The sequence below is a fragment of the Heptranchias perlo genome, chromosome 10 (genome assembly GCF_035084215.1).
Source record: "Heptranchias perlo isolate sHepPer1 chromosome 10, sHepPer1.hap1, whole genome shotgun sequence".
Lineage (NCBI taxonomy): Eukaryota > Metazoa > Chordata > Chondrichthyes > Hexanchiformes > Hexanchidae > Heptranchias > Heptranchias perlo.
The window spans coordinates 79,304,187-79,326,401 of NC_090334.1; the positions used below are offsets into that span (position 1 = coordinate 79,304,187).

The 22,215-nt window shown below is 44.6% G+C and overlaps 3 protein-coding genes across 3 annotated transcripts in view; all 3 read right to left on the minus strand.

Annotated features, from left to right (window-relative positions):
- Positions 1 to 395: 395 nt before the first annotated feature.
- LOC137326197 (ovarian cancer G-protein coupled receptor 1-like) lies at positions 396 to 1,713 on the minus strand. The gene has a single exon (XM_067991069.1). It carries the CDS (start codon positions 1,505 to 1,507, stop codon positions 515 to 517), a length of 993 nt encoding a protein of 330 aa, XP_067847170.1. The 5' UTR covers positions 1,508 to 1,713; the 3' UTR covers positions 396 to 514.
- Positions 1,714 to 4,471: 2,758 nt separating this feature from the next.
- Positions 4,472 to 8,123, minus strand: LOC137326721 (ovarian cancer G-protein coupled receptor 1-like). Its single transcript, XM_067992079.1, has one exon. It carries the CDS (start codon positions 8,121 to 8,123, stop codon positions 7,122 to 7,124), a length of 1,002 nt encoding a protein of 333 aa, XP_067848180.1. The 3' UTR covers positions 4,472 to 7,121.
- Positions 8,121 to 22,215, minus strand: part of LOC137326720 (ovarian cancer G-protein coupled receptor 1-like) — a 63,899-nt gene continuing 49,804 nt past the window's right edge. The window contains exons 2-3 of the mRNA XM_067992078.1: positions 9,721 to 10,874; positions 8,121 to 8,207 (exon numbers count right to left, since the gene is read on the minus strand). Coding sequence (XP_067848179.1) covers positions 8,190 to 8,207; positions 9,721 to 10,743 — 1,041 coding nt within the window. The 5' untranslated portion in view covers positions 10,744 to 10,874 and the 3' untranslated portion in view covers positions 8,121 to 8,189. The remainder of the gene's footprint in view (positions 8,208 to 9,720; positions 10,875 to 22,215) is intronic.

Genomic DNA, 22,215 nt, shown 5'->3' on the forward strand with positions numbered 1-22,215 from the left:
TTGTTGGTTGAGATGAAGTAGAGTGGGAGGAGGCAAGTGTGGGGCATAAACGCTGGAGCGATGGCCAGGTTCTGTGCTGTAAATCCCATGTAATCCTGTGTACTAGAGGGTGATGGGCTTTGCGGAAAGGAACCTGGCAGAATTGCTCATTGACTTCAGGAGAGAGAAGAAAATTGGAAGGAAATTTTTTTTTAAAGATTAAGATATACACAGACAGAGATACACATGCATGCCGACATACATGCACACACACATATACACATGAACACATGCACACACAGGCATGCACATGCATATATACATGGACACATACAAATACACAGAAGTACACACATAACACATACATGCACACCTACATACATATGTGCCGACTTGTGCACACACACATACACACACGTGCACACACACACATTACCATTCCATCATGTGGCTCCATTACCCATCGTGCATTGCTCATTGGCCTTTACACATCTGACGTCTTTCCTCAAATTCCAGTGAAGGTTTAATTAGCGATTCACACCTTTGCTGAATTTTTGTAAACGTTATTTGTATCTGGTGATTTGATCTTCATCTCCAGCGTCTCAATTTCTTGTCTCTTTTTACAATGAAAGAAACTTGTTACAGGATCCAGGAACCTGGCCAACCAGCCCTGTGAGCTCTGAGATATAAAGCAGTACAAGATGGGATCAGCGACACAGTTTAAACTCGTTAGGAGAAGCCCAAAATGGTAAACGTCAAAAATATTATCAGCAAAGTCACAGTCACGCTCGAATATGGTCCGAATCATCAGGAAAACGTGATAGGGAGCAAAGCAAGCCAAAAAAATGATGATTGTCGCAGACACCAATCTTTTAATTTTTAATTTTCGACCTCCTTTGAGCCCACGGACCTTGTGGACAACCGTCAATACTTTGTAGTAAGAAAAGAGTAATAAGACAAAAGGGAGGAAGAACCCAATAGAGAGCCTGTAAATATTTAATTTCCTGTCCTTTGGGCGCAGTGGATAATGTTCGAAACACAAGGTTTCATTCTCCTCGTCTTTACTGAGAACCTTGGAGCCTATGAAAAATGTGCAGATGGCTATCTCCTTGACCCAGATGATGATACTGATGAGCACTGCAGTCTTCATGGTGTGTAAGGATTTAAAGTTTACAGGGTAGACAACGGCGAGGAAGCGATTAATGGAGATGAAGCAGAGGAACCCAATGCTGATGTAGATATTCTGGTAGAGAAGCAGGCCACTGACCTTGCAGAGTTCTCGGGATAAGATCCAGTCATCGTGTTGCAGCATATACTGAACCCATAAGGGCAAGGAAATGAGGTACAACAGGTCTGAGATGGTGAGATTGCAGAGGTAGATTCCCAACTCGTTCTTCTGTTTGATCTGCAGGTAGCCGTGATACAGGGACAGGAGATTCATTGGGAGACTAATGATGAAGACAAAGATGTAGACAGGGGGGAACAAGGCCTGGTGAATACTGTGGTCTATAGAACAGTTCGTCAGCATTCTGCACAATACTGGAACTTTTTCTTATACTTATTGGAGTTGGCTATAGTTGGGTAAAACCAAAGTTCTCCCTCTTAGGTTTACAGTGGCTGCTGTAGCACCGAGGTTCACAGTGGCTGCTGTAGCACTGAGCCTGGGTTGGAGAGATCACAGTTGCAAACTTAAACAGGCAAAAGATAGAATCACTAATGGAAACAAACAGCATAACCTCATGAAATTGAGAGCAGCGAAACCATCAATGTCTACATTGATAATAGAGGCTGAAAGATGTGTTTATCCAAAAGCACACACACATCCTGTGTTCAACGTGGAGCCATCACAGTCATTATACTGAAATCCCTCTTGAAACATAAGCACTGAACTCTACAGGTCAGGCAGGTCCCAGGCTCAGTGCCTGCTATTTTCTGAGTTAGCTGATCTTAGACAGGACATCAGATGGACTCTACTATTGGCCTCAGCATCCCTAAAGCAGGGAACACAAAAAAATTATAAGCTTTTTTTTGCGCCAGCAGGGTGTGAGACTTGTGGGGAGCCTGTCACTGTGTTGAAAGAGTCAAATCGATACCCCTGAGAAATCCGTGTAAGTAGACTTTCCATTTGCTCTAATATAGAGTGCAAGCTCTCTCTCCGTTACATTGCCCCCACCCCTGATCACCAACCAGTGATCCCTGTTGGACAATGCACGCATGTTGACAATGGGTTGGACTGTGATGCCTTCCATCCATTTGGTGCCCTCAGCCAGCCAGCTTTAGGTTAATGAGGCCCAGTCCTCGAAATAGACCGGGCCTCCTGTCAGCATTATCAGGAGGCCAGATGGTGAGCTGCACCGGTCGGCCGCCCGATAGTTAAAATCAACCCCAGAGAGCTGCACTTCTACCATTGGGGCTTCACTGCCATGGGACTGCACTGATCAGGGATGGTGTCAGTCCCTCCCACTGCCAGCAGAGAGAGCTTTATTCCCATTTACCGCAAAGTTTGAATTCCTAATAACCTTGGTTTATGAAAATATTAATTGAAGGCCACACAGCATTAGAAAAAGAATGTTTCCAAGTTTAACACAATTCTATAACATTCGGAGGCCAAAATCACAGGTAAGATTTCCTTGATTGGAATATTTTGGGACTACGGTACACAAGCTCTTCCCTCAGATGAGACTTTAAACCGAGGCCCCATCTGCTCTCTGAGGTGGACGTAAAAGATCCCATTGCCACTATTTTGAAGGAGAGCAGGGGAGTTCTCCCCGGTGTCCAGGCCAATATTTATCCCTCAATCAACATCACTAAGAAAACAGATTATCTGGCCATTATCTCATTGCTGTTTGTGGGACCTTGCTGTGCGCAAATTGGCTGCCGCGTTTCCCCATATTACAACAGTGACTACACCTCAAATGTACTTCATTGGCTGTAAATTCCTTGGGACATCCTGAGGTCGTGAAAGGTGCTATAGAAATGCACGCTCGTTCTTTTCTTTCTTAAGTGATTCCAGGGCTCCCACCTCCACCGTTTTGCCTGGGAGTCCATCACATCAAGTGTTGATCATTCTCTGTGTGAAGAAGAACTTCCTGCTATCAATCCTAAACTTACCTTTCACTAGTTTGTACCTAAACAAAAGGGTAGTGGCAATCTGGAATTCTCTCCCCCAACAGGCTGTGGATTCTGGGGGTCAATTGAAATCTTCAAGCAATAGACTTTTGTTGGGGAAGGGTATCAAAGGGATATGGAACAAATTAAAATAATTTTCCGGCTTTACTTTTCCATTCCCTTAACAACATTCTTACATACCCCTATAAGGTCACCTCTCAGACACCTACTTCCTAGGTTGAAAAGTCCAAGTTTCTCCAACTTCTCCTCACCACTCATACCCCTGACACTAAGGATCAGTTCTCTATACTACCTCCAGAGCTTCACTGTATCCCTGGACACAGTATTTAAGGTGCGGTCTGACCAGAGCACAGTACAGTATGGGCATGACCTCCTATGATTTCTATTCCACTGTTTCGACTATATAGTTCCACTATTCTATTGGCTTCTTGATTGCTGCTCTGCATTCGTCAGGCCATTGAATATTGAGGCTTCAAGGTCCATTTGAACCTCATCCTCAACACCATTTATGAAGTATGTGTGTCTCCCAGTTTTCCTTCCTATATGCAGTACTTTACACCCGCCTGCATCTGCCACTGATCTGCCCACCTACATATTTGCCCAACGAATGTGGGGAGATTGGAGATGCTGGGGTTGTCCTTAGAGCAGAGAAAGTTAAGGGGAGATTTGATAGGGGTGTTCAAAATCATGAAGGGTTTTGATAGAGTAAACAAGGAGAAACTGTTTTCACTGGCAGGAGGGTCGGTAACCAGAGGACACAGATTTAAGGTAATTGGCAAAAGAACCAGAGGCGATATGAGGAAATAAGTTTATACGCAGCAAATTGTTACAATCTGGAATGCTCTGCCTGAAAGGGTGATGGAAGCAGATTCAATGGTAACATTCAAAAGGGAATTGGATAAATACATGAAGGGGAAAAATTTACAGGGCTATGGGGAAAGTACTGGGGAGTGGGACTAATTGGACAGCTCTTTCAAAGAGCCAGAACAGGCACAGTGGGCCGAATGGCGTCCTTCTGTGCTGTATCATTCTATGATTCTATGAACTCACTCTGTAATTTCTGAAAAAGTTTCTTCCGATTCCATTGTCCCGTCTCGTTTGGTCTGATCTTCAAATTTGACCAGATTGCATTGACTTTCTGAATCTAATGTAAATCAGAAACAGTATCTGTCCCAGCACCGAGTCCTGGGGCATCCCACTCAGTACTTCCCTCCTCCCTCACCCTGACATAACTCCTGTTAAGTTTCCCAATCAGAATTTCCATCCCGTGGGATAAACTGTGGGATTTGCTGTTCAAAGTCACATATTCTCCGTGATTGCAATAGATGGATTTTGGGGCATTAAAACCAAGCAAAAATGCATTTGACAAACTTTATTTAACTTTGATGGTACAAAGTTATTCCAATTTAAGAAAAATATAATTGCAAATCATATCGATAAAGTGTGGTACAGAAATAAAACCTTTAAATTGAGTACACACAAAAATAAACTATTAAAAGTACCGGCACAAAAGGCTTAATCAAATTGGCCCACTTCATTACATTTTCCCTCCACATTCTTTAGGCTGCTGTTGGTCCTTGTCCTGAGCCTGCCCAGGAGGTATGAGTGAGGGGAGTTCAGGGTGAAAATCTATCGTTTACTCTGCCTCCCTGTGTGGGAGTGCACTGGTCTCCACTCACAAACCTCCCTCAGATCAGTGGAATGCATTGAGTGTGAACTCACAAATTCTCATTCCATAGTACAGAGCCTTGTATCTCATGGCTGTTTGTGGGACCTTGCTTTTTACAAATTGGTTACCGCGTTTCCTACATTACAACAGTGGCGTCTAGACTTCAAAAGTACCTCATTGGCTGTGAAGCAGCAGCTAACTGTGCGTAAGACACATTGTGTCATCCGTGACTCAGTGGGTAGCACTTTCTTGCCTATGGAGTCAGAAGGTTGTGGGTTCAAGTCCCACTCCAGAGACTTGAGCACAAAATCTAGGCTGACACTCCCAGTGTAGGACTGAGAGAGTGCTGCACCGTCAGAGGTGTGGCCTTCTTGAGGTTGTGAAAGGTGTTATATAAATACAAGTCTTTCTTTATTGTCTTCTGTATGTATTAACAAAATAACAGCAACGACACTTCAAAAGCACAAAATTGGCTGGGATTCACTTTGGGACGTCCTGAATACGTGAAAGGCCTTTTATGAATAGAAATGTATTCTTTGTTTGGCTTTACAAAATCACACCCATGATTATTTTGACACCTCTTCTTGTTCAGTTGATTCACATTTTTTTTCATCCTTAATAAGAATTACAGCTCCCATCACTTTTGGGGGGGACATTCTTGCAAATGCGATTTGCCCATTGTACGCGATGGCTGGTAAATCCATTGGACTCCCTGATAGCCCTGTGGCGTAAGAGCAAATACCCCTCATAAGCATTTGCTTACTCTAGGCTTCCCTGCAAAACAATTTATTCCAGCAGTGAAGAGGGGGCCTTGTGGCCAGCAGTCAGTACACCGAAGAATCTGTCAAATTTGCTGAGATTAAAGTCCTGGAACTGTTTAAGAGGCGGTTCGACGGGGGAGGTCAAAAGGTGAGTCTGGATCTGGAGCAAACTCTAACATGAGTTGTCATATTCCCAACAACCTCCCACTTCAGTTGAAATCATCTTTCAAGAACGCTTACATGTGGGTTACTAATAGTTTACGGGACAGGGAAACGGCTTCTCAATATTTAATTAACGTCTGACGATGGGAAGCAAAATCAGGTTGGGTGCAAAATGGGCGGCCTATTTTGATTGTGTCAGTTTCCCGCCAGGCGGGTTAGGTTAAAATTATCTCCTCTATTTCAATTCCAACGCTTCCCTGAAACTCCAATCCAGTCCTTGTCCTCACTTGAAGCTCTAAACCAACCTAATTCTTCGCAGAAGTTCTAATCCATTCTTAATACTTATTGAAAGCTCCAATCCAATCCTAATCCTTCCTGGAAACTCAAATCTAATCCCAATCTTTATTGGGAGCTTTATTCCAATCTCAATCATTACTCGAAGCTCGAATCTAATCCCAATCTTTATTGGGAGCTTTATTCCAATCTCAATCATTACTCGAAGCTCGAATCTAATCCTAATCCTTGTTGAAAACTCTAATCCAACCCTAACAGTAAAAGGAGCAATAGCTTGTTGGTGGCACAGTGTAAAGAAATCTAGTGTCAGGATGGGGTTTTGAAGCATTGGTTAATTATTTAATATATTCAAAGTTAAAGGAGAGGATCATCGATGGAAAGTACTTTGAATGGAAGGTAATGCACTACACATTCCCTCCCCTTTAAAGCAGTATCAGTTGATGGCAACAGATATGGCAATAGCATAGGAGAAGCATGTTTCCTGGTAGAATAAACTTGGAGCCTTGGTTAGCAAGGCCTCTGAACGTCTCTAAATTTAAAGGAACAATCCATTAATTTGCCTAGTGGCAAGGCCGTACTTGATTACCTGAGTTGATTGGACAAGTATTTTTGATGGATGAAGTACATCAAATGTAGAAGAAGATTTATTTAATGTGGGTATTGTTACTTCCATTAAAGAAAGAAAGACTTGCATGTCGTGTTTTTCACAACCTCAGGATGTCCCAAAGCGCTTTAAGGCCAATAAAGTATTTTTGAAGTGTAGTCATTGATGTAATGTAGGAAAACACAACAGCCAATTTGCACACAGCAAGGTCCCACAAACAGCAACGTAGTAATGATCAGATAATCTGTTGGTCGAGGAATAAATATTGGTCTGGACACCAGTGGGGGGAAGCTTCCCTGCTCTTCTGCGAAATAGTACGATGGGATCTTTTACGTCCACCTGAGAGGGCAGACGGGGCCTTAGTTTAACGTCTCATCTGAAAGACAGCCCTTCTGACGGAGCAGCACTCCCTCAGTACTGGCACTGGGAGCATCAGCTGAGATTTTGTGCCAACAACCTTCTGACTCAGAAACAAGAGCACTACCCACTGAGCCACAGCTGAACCCTTGATATGGTCCTGAGGTTAAAGTTCAATATTGTGGGTTTCTGGTGTGTTGATCTGCATGCGTTTACGTTCTTCTTTCTTTTTGCGATGAAGGAGGTTCATAACAGGCTCGATGAGTCTCATCAGCATCCCCAGTGTGCTCTCGGAGGTGAAGCAGTACAGAATAGGATCGGCCACACAGTTCAAACTGGTCAGCAACAGCCCGAAGTGGTAATAGTGGTACGATTTCATCACAAAGTTGCAGTTGTCCTCGAATAGAGTTCTGATCATCAGTATAATGTGGTAAGGGGTGAAACAAACGCAAAAAATGATAATGGCGCTTAATATCAACTTTTTGATCCTTAACTTTTGGTCTTTTTGAATGCCTTGACTCTCCTGGACAGATGCCAAGACCCTGCTGTAAGAAAAGGCCAACAGAACAATGGGGAAAAGGAATCCGACTGAGAGGCGGTAATAGTTTATCGGCTTTTGCCAGGACTGCAGTGGATAATGTTCGAAACACAGTAGATGATTATTTTGATCTTTCACCGTCTCATGGTGCTTGAGAATGAAAAGACTGGTTACTATCTCTTTGGTCCAGACCAGGGCACTGACGAGAAATGCAGCCCTTAAAGTTCTGAAGGCGTGAAATCCAAAAGGATGGACCACAGCTAGGTAGCGATCTATGGAGATGCAGCAGAGGAATGCAATGTTCACGTATATATTCTCATAGAGGACAATCCCAGTGATCTTGCAAAGCAATTCGCCATTCACCCAATTATCTTGCATCAATAAATATTGGATCCATAAGGGCAAACAGGCAAGGTGCAATAGGTCTGAGATGGTGAGATTGCAGAGGTAGATTCCCAGCTCGTTCTTCTGTTTGATCTGCAGGTAGCTGTGATATAGGGACAGGAGATTAGTCGGGAGGCCGACGATGAAGATAAAGATGTAGACAGTGGGAAACAAGGCCTGGTGGATACTGTAATCGAGAGTACAATTCGTGCAATTGTCATCATCGCATTCAGTTTGATTTGTCATCTTCAGAGACGATATCAAAGGACCGCTCTTCGAATTCGAAATCAAGCAGTCTCGCTATTTGAGGCTTCAAGTTGAGAGATCTTCCTAAAGGGGGGAGGGAGGGGTGGGAAACAAAAACAAAGAAACAAGTTATTAAACAACACGATCGAGTCTCAGGTTCAATTTCTGGTCTGTGTAGTTATGGCTGGAGTAAAAGGCAACATCAGGTGGAGGAACATAGGACCAGGAGTAGGCCACTCAGCCCCTTGAGCCTGTTCTGCCATTCAATTAGATCATGGCTGATCTTTATCTTAACTCCATCTACCCACCTTGGTTCTGTAACCCTTAATACCCTACCTAACAAAAACCTATCAATCTCAGTTTTGACATTTTCAATTGACCCCAAGCCTCAACAGTTTTTTGGGGGAAGAGAGTTCCAGATTTCCACTACCCTTTGTGTGAAGAAGTGCTTCCTGACATCATCCCTGAAGAGCCTAACTCTAATTATAAGGTTGTGTCCCCTTGTTCTGGACTCCCCCCACCAGAGGAAATAGTTTCTCTCTATCTACCCTAAGAAATCCTTTCATCATCTTAAACTGATGCGTAATGGGCGGTCGTGGATTGGCCGTCCATTATTAACACCCGCCCCGATTTTCCTGGCCATTCAAGTCAGTGGAAAGGAAAGCCGTGCAAGTGTATAACTGGCAGCCAATCCACTACCGTCCTCCCCCCATCCTCCCATAGTTGTATTTTATCCCCGGTGGATCTTCACAGGTGGTTGTAGGGACGCTGCAATTAGCTTCGATGGCCCCCTGGGCTAACAAAGAGAAATAAACCCAAGCTCCTAATTCTAGCCATAACTCCAAGCAAGGAGGTTGCCTTCCATGGTCCAAACTTGGAAGCTGCGTTGACAAATTTGAAAGTGTTCCTGGGACTAATGCTTCTTTTTGGACTTATGGGGTTGGGGGTGGGGGCAGGACCGGCCATGAGCTTAATTTAATTTTTCTCCCTCACATTTCCCCAGTCAAACAAATTAACACATTGTTGTACTCAATGAATTATTGATCCATCTTCTTGCAAAATGTGGAGTAGCACATTCATGACCAAAACCCGCTTGACGTGTATTTGGAGTTATGGAAACCAAGTTAGTAGATTAAAAGTGTTCAAAGCCCATAAATGATAGGGTAAAAAAGTCATTGTAAAATGAATGTGCTACGATTAACATCCCCTGATTTTTAGAACTGGTATTTCTGTTCTTGCTGTTTTGCAGGTTAAAGGTACGATGCAAACATTGGGTGAGGGCAGAATGCCTGCTGCAGTAGAATAGCCTGCTGGCAGTCACTGCCTAGGCTCACACTTAAAGATTGGAGACTGGGTTAAGAAGGTGATGGACCTTGTGAAATGAAACCCGGCAGAATTGCTCAGTGACTTCAGGAGAAAGGAGAAAATAGGAAGGAAGGAAATGTTTCTCAATAGTGAGACATAACACACACTCTTCAGACAATCCTTGTAATGTGCCTCCATTACCCATCGTGCATTGCTCATTGACCTTTACACATTTAATCACATCTGACGTCTTTCCTCAAATTCCAGTGAAGGTTTAATTAGCGATTCACACCTTTGCTGAATTTTTGTAAACGTTTTCTTCCTGTTTCTGGGGTCCTTGAGGTAAAAAGTCAGATTGAACTGATGCTTTCATCTTCATCTCCAACGTCTCAATTTCTTGTCTCTTTTTACAGTGAAAGAGACTTGTAACAGGATCCAGGAACCTGGCCAACCAGCCCTGTGAGCTCTGAGATATAAAGCAGTACAAGATGGGATCAGCGACACAGTTTAAACTCGTTAGGAGAAGCCCAAAATGGTAAACGTCAAAAATATTATCAGCAAAGTCACAGCCACGCTCGAATATGGTCCGAATCATCAGGAAAATGTGATAGGGAGCAAAGCAAGCCAAAAAAATGATGATTGTCCCAGACACCAATTTTTTTATTCTTAATTTCCGATTTCCTTGAAGCCCGTGGCTCTTTTGGACAACCGTCAATACTTTGTAGTAAGAAAAGAGTAATAAAACAAAAGGGAGGAAGAACCCAATAGACAGCCTGTAAATATTTAATTTCCTGTCCTTTGGGCGCAGTGGATAATGTTCGAAACACAAGGTGTCGTTCTCCTCGTCTTTACTGAGAACCTTGGAGCCTATGAAAAATATGCAGACGGCTATCTCCTTGACCCAGATGATGATACTGATGAGCACTGCAGTCTTCATGGTGTGTAAGGATTTAAAGCTTACAGGGTAGACAACGGCAAGGAAGCGATTAATGGAGATGAAGCAGAGGAACCCAATGCTGATGTAGATATTCTGGTAGAGAAGCAGGCCACTGAGCTTGCAGAGTTCTTGGGATAAGATCCAGTCATCGTGTTGCAGCATATACTGAACCCATAAGGGCAAGGAAATGAGGTACAATAGGTCTGAGATGGTGAGATTGCAGAGGTAGATTCCCAACTCGTTCTTCTGTTTGATCTGCAGGTAGCCGTGATACAGGGACAGGAGATTCATTGGGAGACCGATGATGAAGACAAAGATGTAGACAGTGGGGAACAAGGCCTGGTGAATACTGTGGTCTATAGAACAGTTTGCCATCATTCTGCACAATACTGGCAGTTTTTGTAAATAAGATTATTTTCGTATTGGTTCCTTGGCAACGGCTTTGTTTATCGTGTCAAACTTGTTCTGACAGTTTTCTTTTTAATTCTTCTTTATTGAAATTTGTCTCCCTGGAGGAAAAAAGAGAGAAGCTATGAAATAACCTAATTAATTGCAGTTATAGTGAGTTATCAATCACTAAACATTTCAGTTAATCTGTTATGTGGAAACTTGGTCACAACATTATGTTAATAGGATTCACATCAGACGGAGACATTACTGGGTTGACTCTGCTTTCTTATCAATATCGTTATAGTTATTGATCCTCTGAAATGTCCTTTATTGATCCTCCTAAGCTTCAAATATGCAGTTGATTCTCTTGCCCCTCTCAGTGTCCACATTGTGTTGAAAGCAAGACTCATTGCAGCATTTTCTAGTCTAACTCATTCTTTTCCAGGATCTCAAACCCTCTTCCCTCCCTCAGTAATACCATCCTCCTACAATCTCGAGGCTCTTAAACCCCAACTTGGCATCACCAAACCACCATCCCTCAATCCATTCAATTCTCAGTCTCTTGTACTATTGGGTACATGGGCATAAAAGCTAGGAACTACTCACTGACAAAACAATAAGGGCAGATACCAGCCATTAATGTCAACTATATAGAGCATAATTCTTTGCAATACTTGAATTCTGCTCCGAAAACTAGCAACCCTCTCGCCCTCCTGGACAGGTTAGAAGGAGAACTCTGGTCATCCAATATCATCTGATAGATCCTTTTCTCACCTCTAGTCTTCAGCCTCTGTATTCGCATCACATTTTTTCTTGTCTTCCTCCACTTTATCAATATGGCTATGGTCATTGCTCGTCACGATTTTCCTCTAGGGCTATCTAACTTTCAATGACAACATCTAACACGCTCTTCCTCCTCTCTATCGTCACTGTGTTGAAGTCATTGTATTCATAGAATCATAGAATGAAACAGCGCAGAAGGAGGCCATTAGGCCCATAGTGCCTGTGCCTCTTTGAAAGAGCTATCCAATTAGTCCCATTCCCATGCTCTTTCCTCATAGTCCTATAAATTTTCTCCTTCAAGTATTTATCCAATTCCCTTTTAAAAGTTATTATTGAATCTGCTTCCACTGCCCTTTCAGGCAGTGCATTCCAGATCATAACAGCTCACTGCGTAAAAAAATTTCTCCCATCTCGCCTCCAGTTCTTTTGCCAATTACTCTAAATCTGTGTCCTCTCGTTACCAACTCTTCTGCCACTGGAAACAATCTCTCCCCATTTACTCAACCAAAACCCTTCAAGATTTTGAACATCTCTATTAAATCTCCCCTTAACCTTCTCTGCTATAAGGAGAACAATCTCAGTTTCTCCAGTCTCTACAAATAACTGAGAGCATTGTCTTTTGCTCTCATTCTTCTCCAGGGTCTAAACAAGTGAACTGTTTACCTGCCTCTGCCTTTCATTCAACAACAGCTTGGGCTACTATAGTGCCTTCATATCGATAAAATGTCATAAAATGCTTCATATAGAGGTGAAGATAACTGGACACTGAGAAGTGCTGGTAAAAGGTTTAGGGGAGAAGGTGATGATGAGGTCAAAGAGGTAGATTTAAGGAGGCTATTGAAGGAGGGGAGAGAGGTAGCGAGGGGAGGTCGGGGTGGGGGGGGGTGGGGGGAGGATTTAGGGAGGGAGTTCCAGGATGTGAGGTTGAGATGGCTGAAAGCCTTGTAATGAATGAGAACCTTGAATTAATCTTTGAGATCCATGGTCTGGAACTAAGTGAATAGCAAAGAAACAAATTTGGGGCCCTTTTACTTATTGCTTTGGAGGTAAGGGTCTACCTGAGATGACTTTTGTACAGTACATAGGCCATTATGGTAGCATAGTGGTTGTAATAATGGACTAGCAGCCTGAGATCGTGACTTCAATAAATCTGTTCATTTTTGGCCTGGCATCTTGACCATGAAGCTTGCCATAAAAATACCAACTGGTTCACTAATGTCCTTCAGAGAGCCTGCCGCCTCTACCTGGTCTGGCCTACACATGACTCCAATCCCACACCACATGCTTAATGCTCTCTGAAGTGACCTAACAAGCCACTCTGTTGTGAACAATCGCTACTAAGTTATGAGGTGGTTCATGAAGGCAACCCACCACTATGTTTTCAGGGCAGCTAGTGAATGCAGCCTTGCCACTGTCTCACATCCTGAGAATGAATTTAAAAAAACATTTCTCCTGCATTTTAAAATTGATTGTCATTTTACCTCATCTCTAAGTTAGAAGGTTGTGGGTTCAAGTCCCACTCCAGAGACTTGAACACGTAATCTAATCTGACGCTCCAGTGCGGTACTGAGGGAGTGCTGCACTGTCGGAGGTGCCATCTTTCGGATGAGACGTTAAACCAAGACCCCGTCTGCCTGTTCAGGTGGACGTAAAAGATCCCCCAGCACTATTCAAAGAGGAGCAGGGGAGTTCTCCCTGGCCAATACTCCTCCCTCAATCAACACCACCAAAAACACATGAGCTGGTCATTTATCTCATTTGGTTTTTTCTGGGACCTTGCTGTGCACAAATTGGCTGCAGCAGTTGCCCACTTTACAACAGTGACGTCTATTCCCTCTTTAACCAACACCACCTCTCCACCTCCTGTCTCATCTCTTCGATTCCTCCTAAATATATTATATCCTATTATTATATTTACTTTCCAGTCTTGTCCATTTTGCAGCCAGTTTTCCATTAGTGCTTTTCCTGTAAAATAATTGCTTCCAGTTGCTCCAGTTTATTTCCCACACTCTGTGCATTGCAGTACATGCGTTTTAACCTTTTTTTTAACACTGATTCTTTTCCCGTGACTTTGACTTTGTCTAAGCTCTTACCTCCACCTTCACTTCAGTCTTTTCTCCGTTTATATCTAATCAATTTGATTTTGTTCCTCTACACCATATCCCTCTCAGGGCAGCTAGGAAACGGGCAATGAATGTGGCCGAGAATTACATAGAATTTACAGCACAGAAACAGGCCATTCGGCCCAACTGGTCTATGCTGGTGATTATGCTCCACAGGTGCATCCTCCCACTTTACTTCATGAACTCTATCAGAATATCTTTCCTATTCTTTTCTCCCACCGTGTAAAAAGTAATTAATTGGCTTTGAGATGTCCTGAGGATTTTCTTTCACAGGCCCGAAATAAATGTGAGTTTGTTCTTTGGTTATAGAGTTGTGAGCAAATTGGTACTATTGACCTCTATCGATCATTCTCCCCTCCCCTCTGTTTTGGTCAGTCTCGCCCCCGATCAGGGCAGTCCTAACGAAACCGTTAACCCGTCCTTTCTCTCTCAGTCACTGATGGGCCTGCTCCGTGGTCCAGCACTTTCCGCTATTATTTCATTACATGAGCAGGCAGCAGCATGACTTCATTCAGCATTGATTCTTATGACAATTTATGATGATTTGATGCTCATTAAACTGACAAACTATTACTCTCCAGAGATGAAAGGAAAACTGTGAATGCTGGAGATCTGCAATTAAGAAGGAACTAACCCATATTTCTATAGCACCTTTCACGACCTCAGGACTTCCCAATGTCACTGTTATAACGTAGGCAACATTGCAGCCAATTTATGCACAGCAAGGTCCCACAAACAACAATGTGATAATGACCAGATAATCTGTTTTTAGTGATGTTGGCTGAGGGATAAATATCGGCCAGGACACCGGGGAGAACTCCCCTCCTCTTCTTCGAAATAATGCCATGGGATCTTTTACATCCACCTGAAAGGGCAGACGAGGCCTTGGTTTAACGTCTCATTCGAAAGATGGCACCTCTGATAGTGCAGCACTCCCCGAGCACTGCACTGGGAGTGTCAGCCTGGACGATGTGCTCAAGTCTCTGAAGTGGGACTCAGAGGCGAACCGCCCCATCAGCTTAGTGGGTAGCTGCACTGGCCAGTGTGGAACTGAGTCACAAAGTCTATGAGGCGTAAGAACATAAGAAATAGGAGCAGGAGTAGGCCATATGGCCCCTCGAGCCTGCTCCGCCATTCAATCAGATCATGGCTGATCTTCGACCTCAACTCCACTTTCCTGCCTGATCCCCATATCTCTCGATTCCCCTAGAGTCCAGAAATCTGTCTATCTCAGCCTTAAATATATTCACCGATTCAGCGCTCACAGCCCTCTGGGGTAGAGAATTCCAAAGATTCACAATCCTCTGAGTGAAGAAATTCCTCCTCATCTCAGTCTTGAACGGCTGACCCCTTATCCTGAGACAATGCCCCCTAGTTCTAGACTCTCCAGCCAAGGGAAACAACCTCTCAGCATCTACCCTGTCAAGCCCCCTCAGAATCTTATATGTTTCAATGAGATCACCTCTCATTCTTCTAAACTCCAGAGAGTACAGGCCCATTCTACTCAACCTCTTCTCATAGGACAACCCTCTCATCCCAGGAATTAATCTAGTGAACCTTCGCTGCACTGCCTCTAAGGCAAGTATATCCTTCCTCAGGTAAGCAGACCAAAACTGTACACAGTACTACAGGTGAGGTCTCACCAAAGCCCTGAGGCATCTAGACTTATTCCGCTGGATGTTCCCTATCGTCAGTTGTAAGCTCAGCAGTCCAAGTTGTTTCTCCAGCATTTTCCGCGGACCTTTTGCTGAAGTTACATCGAGCAATTGGGGAAACCGCCCCCTCCCCCCAACCTCGGTGTCTATGTTCGTACGGAGATTGGCCACTTTAGGGTTGTTACTGGAAGGTTTCCAGCAGCTCGTGAGGCAGTGGTCCCAGGAGAGTAGGAAAGAAGATTGGAGAGGGCAGAGGGAAGAAAGGCCAATCTGGTGATCGGTTCCAGAAGGTTCTGTTTTTATTAATCCTTGGAGTTAACACTTGGTGGCAAAACTGATACCATTTAATGTAAAATAAACATTGGCTATGTTAGGGACAGAGTGGTAGGAAATCAGCCCAAGGCAACAGATGTCTGGGGTAAGCTAACCATCGCTGAAAGGAATATTTATTATTAGTTCATTAAACCAAATATGACTTGCTAAAGATTTATGCTGCCTTACTCAATACGAACCACGGTTTCAGTTTTCAGATAATGTACTAGTTCATCATCTAATTAGCCTGCTAAATAAATACTTGCATCGATACAGTGCTCTATCATGTCAAAACATCTGAAGCTATTCCACACAATGAGATACTTTATCAAAGTGCGGTGATTGCTGTTATGTCGGCATAATTTAAAGGAGTAAACTCCTTAAAGGGAGTGGTAAGTAGTTTTTCTTTCCTTTTTTTTCTCTTGACATTGTAGTTGTTGTTAAGCTAACTTAAGGGTTAAGTCATGGCAGGAGATCCCAGAGCCGTGTCATGTTCCTCTTGTGGGATGTGGGAATTCAGGGATCCTTCCTGTGTCCCTGATTCCTTCACCTGCGGGAAGTGTGTCCAGCTGCAGCTACTGTTTGACCGCTTGACGGCTCTGGAGCTGCGGATGGACTCACTTTGGAGCATCCGCGATGCTGAGAAAGTCGTGGATAGCATGTTCAGTGAGTTGGTCACACCAAAGATAAAAATTACTGAGGGAGATAGTGAATGGGTGACCAACAGACAGAGGAAGAGTAGGAAGGCAGTGCAGGGGTCCCCTGCGGTCATCTCCCTCCAAAACAGGTATACCATTTTGGATACTGTTGGGGGAGATGGCTCACCAGGGGAAGGTGGCAGTGGCCAGGTTCATGGCACCGTGGCTGGCTCTGCTGCACAGGAGGGCAGGAAAAAGAGTGGCAGAGCTATAGTGATAGGGGACTCGATTGTAAGGGGAATAGACAGGAGTTTCTGCGGACGCAACCGAGACTTCAGGATGGTATGTTGCCTCCCTGGTGCAAGGGTCAGGGATGTCTCGGAGCGGCTGCAGGACATTCTGGAGGGGGAGGGTGAACAGCCAGTTGTCGTGGTGCATATAGGCACCAACGATATAGGTAAAAAACGGGATGAGGTCCTACAAGCTGAATTTAGGGAGTTAGGAGTTAAACTAAAGAATAGGACCTCAAAGGTAGTAATCTCAGGATTGCTACCAGTGCCACGGGCTAGTCAGAGTAGGAATGACAGGATAGCTAGGATGAATACGTGGCTTGAGAGATGGTGCAAGAGGGAGGGATTCAAATTCCTGGGCCATTGGAACCGGTTCTGGGGGAGGTGGGACCAGTACAAATTGGACGGTCTGCATCTGGGCAGGACTGGAACCAATGTCCTCGGGGGAGTGTTTGCCAGTGCTGTTGGGGAGGGTTTAAACTAATGTGGCAGGGGGATGGGAACCGATGCAGGAAGTCAGTGGGAAGTAAAGAAACAAAAGGCAGTAAGGGAGAGTGTACAGAACATGACCGGACAGATGGTCTGAGAAAGCAGGGCAAAGACCAAGGGCAGTCTAGATTAAACTGCATTTATTTCAATGCAAGAAGTCTGATGGGCAAGGCAGATGAACTCAGGGCATGGATGGGTACATGGGACTGGGATGTTATAGCTATTACTGAAACATGGCTAAGGGAGGGGCAGGACTGGCAGCTCAATGTTCCAGGGTACAGATGCTATTGGAAAGATAGAGCAGGAGGTAAGAGAGGAGGGGGAGTTGCGTTCTTGATTAGGGAGAACATCACGGCAGTAGTGAGAGGGGATATATCCGAGGGTTCGCCCACTGAGTCTATATGGGTAGAACTGAAAAATAAGAAGGGAGAGATCACTTTGATAGGATTGTACTACAGACCCCCAAATAGTCAACGGGAAATTGAGGAGCAAATATGTAAGGAGATTACAGGCAGCTGCAAGAAAAATAGGGTGGTAATAGTAGGGGACTTTAACTTTCCCAACATTGACTGGGACAGCCATAGCATTAGGGGCTTGGATGGAGAGAAATTTGTTGAGTGTATTCAGGAGGAATTTCTCATTCAGTATGTGGATGGCCCGACTAGAGAGGGGGCAAAACTTGACCTCCTCTTGGGAAATAAGGAAGGGCAGGTGACAGAAGTGTTAGTGAGGGATCACTTTGGGACCAGTGATCATAATTCCATTAGTTTTAAGATAGCTATGGAGAAGGATAGGTCTGGCCCAAAAGTTAAAATTCTAAATTGGGGAAAGGCCAATTTTGATGGTATTAGACAGGAACTTTCAGAAGTTGATTGGGAGAGTCTGTTGGCAGGCAAAGGGACGTCTGGTAAGTGGGAGGCTTTCAAAAGTGTGTTAACCAGGGTTCAGGGTAAGCACATTCCTTATAAAGTGAAGGGCAAGGCTGGTAAAAGTAGGGAACCTTGGATGACTTGGGAGATTGAAGCCCTAGTCAAAAAGAAGAAGGAGGCATATGACATGCATAGACAGCTGGGATCAAGTGGATCCCTTGAAGAGTATAGAGATTGCCGGAGTAGAGTTAAGAGAGAAATCAGGAGGGCAAAAAGGGGACATGAGATTGCTTTGGCAGATAAGGCAAAGGAGAATCCAAAGAGCTTCTACAAATACATAAAGGGCAAAAGAGTAACTAGGGAGAGAGTAGGGCCTCTTAAGGATCAACAAGGTCATCCATGTGCGGAACCACAAGAGATGGGTGAGATCCTGAATGAATATTTCGCATCGGTATTTACGGTTGAGAAAGGCATGGATGTTAGGGAACTTGGGGAAATAAATAGTGATGTCTTGAGGAGTGTACATATTACAGAGAGGGAGGTGCTGGAAGTCTTAACGCGCATCAAGGTAGATAAATCTCCGGGACCTGATGAAATGTATCCCAGGACGTTATGAGAGGTTAGGGAGGAAATTGCGGGTCCCCTAGCAGAGATATTTGAATCATCGACAGCTACAGGTGAGGTGCCTGAAGATTGGAGGGTAGCAAATGTTGTGCCTTTGTTTAAGAAGGGCGGCAGGGAAAAGCCTGGGAACTACAGACCAGTGAGCCTGACATCTGTAGTGGGTAAGTTGTTAGAGGGTATTCTGAGAGACAGGATCTACAGGCATTTGGAGAGGCAGGGACTGATTAGGAACAGTCAGCATGGTTTTGTGAGAGGAAAATCATGTCTCACGAATTTGATTGAGTTTTTTGAAGGGGTAACCAAGAAGATAGATGAGGGCTGTGCAGTAGACATGTTCTACATGGACTTTAGCAAAGCCTTTGACAAGGTACCGCATGGTAGGTTGTTACATAAGGTTAAATCTCACGGGATCCAAGGTGAGGTAGCCAATTGGATACAAAATTGGCTTGACGACAGAAGACAGAGGGTGGTTGTAGAGGGTTGTTTTTCAAACTGGAGGCCTGTGACCAGCGGTGTGCCTCAGGGATCGGTGCTGGGTCCGCTGTTATTTGTTATTTATATTAATGATTTGGATGAGAATTTAGGAGGCATGGTTAGTAAGTTTGCAGATGACACCAAGATTGGTGGCATTGTGGACAGTGAAGAAGGTTATCTAGGATTGCAACGGGATCTTGATAAATTGGGCCAGTGGGCCGATGAATGGTAGATGGAGTTTAATTTAGATAAATGTGAGGTGATGCATTTTGGTAGATCGAATCGGGCCAGGACCTACTCCGTTAATGGTAGGGCGTTGGGGAGAGTTATAGAACAAAGAGATCTAGGAGTACAGGTTCATAGCTCCTTGAAAGTGGAGTCACAGGTGGATAGGGTGGTGAAAAAGGCATTCAGCATGCTTGGTTTCATTGGTCAGAACATTGAATACAGGAGTTGGGATGTCTTGTTGAAGTTGTACAAGACATTAGTAAGGCCACACTTGGAATACTGTGTACAGTTCTGGTCACCCTATTATAGAAAGGATATTATTAAACTAGAAAGAGTGCAGAAAAGATTTACTAGGATGCTACCAGGACTTGATGGTTTGACTTATAGGGAGAGGTTAGATAGACTGGGACTTTTTTCCCTGGAGAGTAGGAGGTTAAGGGGTGATCTTATAGAAGTCTATAAAATAATGAGGGGCATAGATAAGGTAGATAGTCAAAATCTTTTCCCAAAGGTAGGGGAGTCTATAACGAGGGGACATCGATTTAAGGTGAGAGAGGAGAGATACAAAAGGGTCCAGAGGGGCAATTTTTTCACTCAAAGGGTGGTGAGTGTCTGGAACGAGCTGCCAGAGACAGTAGTAGAGGCGGGTACAATTTTGTCTTTTAAAAAGCATTTGGACAGTTACATGGGTAAGATGGGTATCGAGGGATATGGGCCAAGTGCAGGCAATTGGGACTAGCTTAGTGGTATAAACTGGGCGACATGGACATGTTGGGCCGAAGGGCCTGTTTCCATGTTGTAACTTCTATGATTCTATGATTCTATGATGCGGTAGCCAGATCTCACAGAGAAAAATGACCAGTTAACCTGTTTATTGGGTGGCATTGGGGTTGGGGGGAGAGATGTGGTCTGGACACTGGGAGAACTCCCCACACTTCAAATAGTGCCAAGGGATCTTTAGTGTTCACCAGTGCTAGGGTCGGTATTAGGCCTTTCTTTTTTCCCCCCCAGAGGATCTTCGGAACAAGCTGCCGGCTGGTGCGGTGAGGGATCACTCTCTTACAAACCTACAAAAGGAAGCTTGGACCAGGAGTGAAGATAACGGCCCAGCATTTCCTGCCAAAATAACAGCGAGTTTAATGGTGTAAATCGACCAGAGACTTGTGGCGAGGAAGAGTTACCCGGTGAATTGCGAATCACCACCAGTTGCTGGGCAATTTGTGCTGCTCCGCTGTTAGCTTCGCAAAAATGGTATCTCACCCTCAACCTCCCCGTGAGTTTCATGGAGTTTCTGCATTTGCACATTAATTGCCAATTAAACTCGCCGCAGAAAGTTAGTGCTAGTACTGAACAGCGTAAGTACTTTTTTAATGACCAGATTTATGTTCCTGCAATGCCAATTAACCTCTCCAGCCCAGAAAGAACTATTTAAACCGTGGAATCTCATTCCTGCAGGCTGTGAGTTGTTGTTAGAGGTTTTAAAATTTTAATTTTTTTCTTACTTTTCCTTTCTCTCTCTCTTAATCCAATCTTTCTTTCTTTCCCTCCCTTTACTCCTCGTTCTGTACCTGATTTAACTCTAACGCACCCTATTTCCTTCTCTGTCGTTCCCTCTGTTTCTTTCTCAATCCTTAAATCTCAGCCCTGCAGATGTGTCCGCCTGCTGCTCATACACGCTCCCACCTGCCGGTTAGGCTTTCAATCTGGTCAGGCTGTCGGGCGGGAGACTGCAGCACTTTATTTGAATGAGGCCCTGACTTTAAGATCGGCAGGGCCTCCACGTCCCCCGGCCTCGCCGGGTTTCCCAGGCGCTCCCGCGCTCCCCCCGCACCTTCCCCGCCTCCCCGTTAATATCGGGGCCTTTCAGTCCACCAGCCTCTCTTCATTTTACACAGGACTAGAGTCACGTGTAAAATGATGCACTCGTCAGATAACCATCATCACATTGTGAGGTGGTTCCAGCCTCCACTTCCAGAGGCAAAAGCAAATGGCGGCCTTTTATCCAGGCTGTGCTGACAGCCCCATTGATCCTCCCTCCCTCCACCCCCATGCAGCCCACCAGTGCGATTTTCAAAATGCTGCCCGTGTGAATCTTCGCCTCACACCGGGGAAGGTTCGGTGCCAGAAACATAAAGTGGTGCTCGTGACTTTACGTCCTCCTTGCCAATTTTCTCCCTCCCCTCCCTTCCTGTCCTCAAGGTGCTGAATCCCTGCTGAGGGTCTATTCAATGGTACCTTACCAAAGTACCCAATCCTCACCCATGAACCTAGACGGTAAGTGTCAACAAGCTATTCGACCGTGGTGGTCATCAGAGCTGAGCCCAATCCTAATCACACCCAACACACACTTTCAAGAAGGGCTGGCTGGACAGCAGTCAATAACTGGCTGCTTTATTCCCCTCCCTAACCCAAGGGGACATCGAGGGCAGCTGCAGCATCCCTATTGCCGCCCTCATCGAGACCGGCTTGCCCAGCGCAGACTGGAGAAAGAACTTGGGAATTCCCTCGTCTCCGCTACCCGCTGTATAATCCCCCTGAGCCATTGGGGCAACGTAAAACTGCAGGGCTATCCCGCTGTTGGCGTTGAGGTGTAAACAGAGTGTTGCAGAACTGAGGGAACCAGTTCATACAGCGGGACTGGTTCCATTGGCTGTAACAAAGGAGGCCAGAGGATGTCCATATTCTGCCAGGAGTGAGCACTGATCTCTCTTGTCATACCCAGTGGAATAACATGGTTCGTGCTAGTACCAGATGCCATCAGCATGGGCCCAAGCCAGGAGTAATTTAATTGACCCTATAAGGAACACTTTATGCTTTGTGCAATGAAAGTCTGTTTTTGCCAGACTTTTCATGTAAATGACACTGATGTAAACAAGGCAGGGTCTGGGGGAGGTGTAATTACAGAGCTCTGCCGGTGGCAGTTAGGTTAGGCAATGGGCTGACTGCTCACCAACAATGCGGATTCCTCTCTGTAA